This window comes from Priapulus caudatus, unplaced genomic scaffold (genome assembly GCF_000485595.1).
Source record: "Priapulus caudatus unplaced genomic scaffold, Priapulus_caudatus-5.0.1 Scaffold2294, whole genome shotgun sequence".
NCBI classification, from domain to species: Eukaryota; Metazoa; Priapulida; class Priapulimorpha; order Priapulimorphida; family Priapulidae; genus Priapulus; species Priapulus caudatus.
In genome coordinates, this window is record NW_014579355.1 from 32,061 (window position 1) to 35,197 (window position 3,137).

Sequence of the window (3,137 nt, forward strand, 5' to 3'; positions counted from 1 at the left end):
GAGAGAGAGAGAGAGAGAGAGAGAGAGAGAGAGAGAGAGAGAGAACTGTTAGATACCTCATTGCAATGCCACAAGAGATAGGGAAAGGGGGAGAAAGAGAGGGGGAGAGGCAGACAGCAAGAGGGAGGGAGGGGGAGAGGGAGGGATGGAGGGAGGTAGGAGGTTGGAAGGGAGAGAGACTGAGTGAGAGAGAGAGAGATGAGCTGGCCATGTGTAAAAAATCAAGTCCTAATATGAAACAAGGAGAAAGAGCATTCGTCAGACCTTACGCACCGGTGTGGTAGCTACAATACATTCCCACGTTCCTAACACACGCGTTTATGACCACATGCAAAAGGTTCACACTGCCACACTTACATTCCTTCAAACTCTTGGACCTTGTTCAATTGTTTCAACGTGTCGTCGACGTGGTCACCATTGACACTCTGGACAACATCCTCTTGTCCCTCTCCCTCCGATCGCCGGACCTGCGACAACAGCTTCCCATTGACTTCTTTCAGTTCCTAGAGGGAAGCAAAGGAGGAAAGGAAGGAAAGAAAACCAGAGAGCTTGAGATCGTATGCATTTGAGGTCGCTTATTTAGTGATGAGATGTTGAAGAGAACGATGAAATGTTACAAAATGACACCGGAAATTCGAGCAAGATGTAATCAAATGGCGACTATATCACTCACTTACACATGCACACACATATGTATGCATGAATGAGATATGTGTGATCAATTACCCATTAAACGACAGAGCACGTATGGACGCACGCATGCACACACACACACACACACACACGCGCACACACACGCGCACTCGCACGCACGCACACGCACACTCGCACATGCACAAACGCACACACGCAGTACTAATATAGACCCAGAACGACCGCGTCAGTGTGTAAGCTCAGCTTACCTGTAGCTCGAGCATGAGTGCATCCCTCTGCCGCTGCATGTCCTGCTCCTTGCTCTCTAGCCCTGACCGCGCATACACCTGCTCCTGTAGCTTTCCCTCCAGCTCCTTCACCATCTGTAACTGTAACGATCGATCGACCGGCAAGTCGATTAACTAGACTGCATCTCATACGAGACCATGAGGTCAAACCTGTGCCAGTGATCATCTCTATAGAAAACATGATTTTGGCATTTCACATCAATGGCAGTTATACAGTGAAAGCATCTCTACAGAACAGACACCTGTCTATAAAGGACACCTGTCTATAAAGGACGCTTTTATACTACGCAAAGGGAGTTATACATACAATGAAGCCACCTCTATTGAACGAACACCTGTCTATAAAGGCAACTTTGTGCATTTCCCTTGAGGGTCAGTTAAAGCATAAAACCATCTCTATACAATGGACACCTGTCTATAAACGACACCATTCCCTTGAGCGATCCCTACACAGGTTTCGCCTCATTCGCACCAGGAGGACTCGCACCACCGCAACGACTCCTCCCCCTTCACCTGTCCATAAAACGCAATTTTTGCATTTCCTTATTATTATTATATCCTTATTATTTTCCTTTTACAGGTTTGACGTTATCACGATGACGCATACCAGCACAACAACTCCCCTCCCTCTGCTCCTCCCCTCACCTGCTCCTCCCCTCCCTCCGCTCCTTTCCTCCCCCCTGCTCTTCTCCTTCCCCTGCTCCTCTCCTCCCCCCTGCTCCTCCCCTCCTCCCCCGCTCCTCCCTTTCCCCGCTCTTCTCTCCCCTGCTCCTCCCCTCCCTCCGCTCTCTCGCTCCCCCCCCTGCTCGCTCTCCTCCCCCTGCTCCTCCCCTCCCCCCGCTCCTCCCCTCCCCCGCGCTCTTCTCCTCCCTGCTCCTCTCTCCCCCGCTCCTCCCTCACCCCACTCGTCCCTGCCCCTGCCTCTCTCCCCCTGCTCCTCCCCTCCCCCTGCTCCTCTCCTCCCCCGCTCCTCCCTCCCCCCCTCCCCTCTCCTTGCTCCTCCCCTCCCCCCCGCTCCTCCCCTTTTTCTGCTCCTCCCCTCCCCCCCCCCATTCCTCCCCTCCCCACACTCCTCTCTCCCTTGCTCCTCCCTCTGCTCCTCTCCTCCCCGCTCTTCCCTCACCCCACTCGTCCCTGCCCTGCTCTCCCCCCCCCTGCTCCTCTCCTCCCCCGTCCTCCCTCACCCACTCGTCCCTGCCCCTGCTCCTCCCCTCCCCCCCTCTCCCCCTCCCCCTGCTCCTCTCCTCCCCCTGTTCCTCCTCTCCCCCCGCTCCTCCCCTTCCCCGTTCCTCCCCCCCCCCGCTCCTCCCTCTTACACTCCTCTCTTCCCCCCCGCCCTCCCTCCTCCCTCCTCACCTGCTCTGTCTCGCTGCTCTGCAGGGAGTTGAATCGGTTCTTTCAGCTTCGTCGACTCTCCTTGGCGGCCGGTCGTGAGCGCGTTGGCCTTCGCTAGCTCGGAGTCAGCCGTCGTGTGCTGCTCATGCTCCTTATGTAGCTCCTCCGTCACCTCAGCTAGCGCCGCCGGCTGCAGCGTGTGCTCAACCTCCGTACGCTGAGAGATGCTGCCCTCCATCTCATGCTGCGCCAGCGCGTGAGAGAGAGAGAGAGAGAGAAAGAGAAACGGTTAACACACGCACGCATGCAGGCATACCCCATGTGCATGGCCTCATGTACCACATGCAAAATGCTAGATCCCACCTGACATTGCGTATAAACTAACAGTACATAAGCAACACATGCCCACGCACGTGACATCAATTTTGCAAGGCACTTTCCAAGGCGTCAAGCATTAGGCGTTGTGTCCAACATCATCGTAACAAAAACCGCGCCCACGTATAAATATATATATATATATATATATATATATATATAATTATATATACACGCAGCGAGGAAATCAGGACCAGTTTCCAAGAAAATTAGTTACCAGCGTGGACATGCCACAGCGCCAACTCGCGAGTGACAACGACGAAGGAGCTACGAGCGACGCAGGGTAGAGTGAGGAGACACTTACGTTGGCTCTCTCCGACTGCATGAACTTCTGCCTGCGTAGGCTAATACTAAACAAACCTGCTGATCGATCATCAGTTCTGCAATGCCCGCGTGCGCCATGTTCGTGCGCTCAGCCCTGACCACATGGCCCAGTCAGCTGTGATATCTGACGCCTGCAAACACAACAACGAGATACTCAAAATA

The 3,137-nt window shown here is 54.0% G+C and overlaps 1 protein-coding gene across 4 annotated transcripts in view; it reads right to left on the bottom strand.

Annotated features, from left to right (window-relative positions):
* The window catches only part of LOC106818512 (kinectin-like), a 23,122-nt gene extending 20,606 nt beyond the window's left edge, over window positions 1–2,516 (bottom strand). For 2 of the 4 annotated variants that reach the window (XM_014823209.1, XM_014823208.1), the window contains exons 1-3: window positions 2,298–2,516; window positions 903–1,022; window positions 358–503 (exon numbers count right to left, since the gene is read on the bottom strand). In XM_014823209.1, coding sequence (XP_014678695.1) covers window positions 358–503; window positions 903–1,016 — 260 coding nt within the window. In that variant the 5' untranslated portion in view covers window positions 1,017–1,022; window positions 2,298–2,516. The remainder of the gene's footprint in view (window positions 1–357; window positions 504–902; window positions 1,023–2,297) is intronic. The other 2 variants (XM_014823210.1, XM_014823211.1) reach the window with 1 other exon arrangement.
* Window positions 2,517–3,137: the final 621 nt, after the last annotated feature.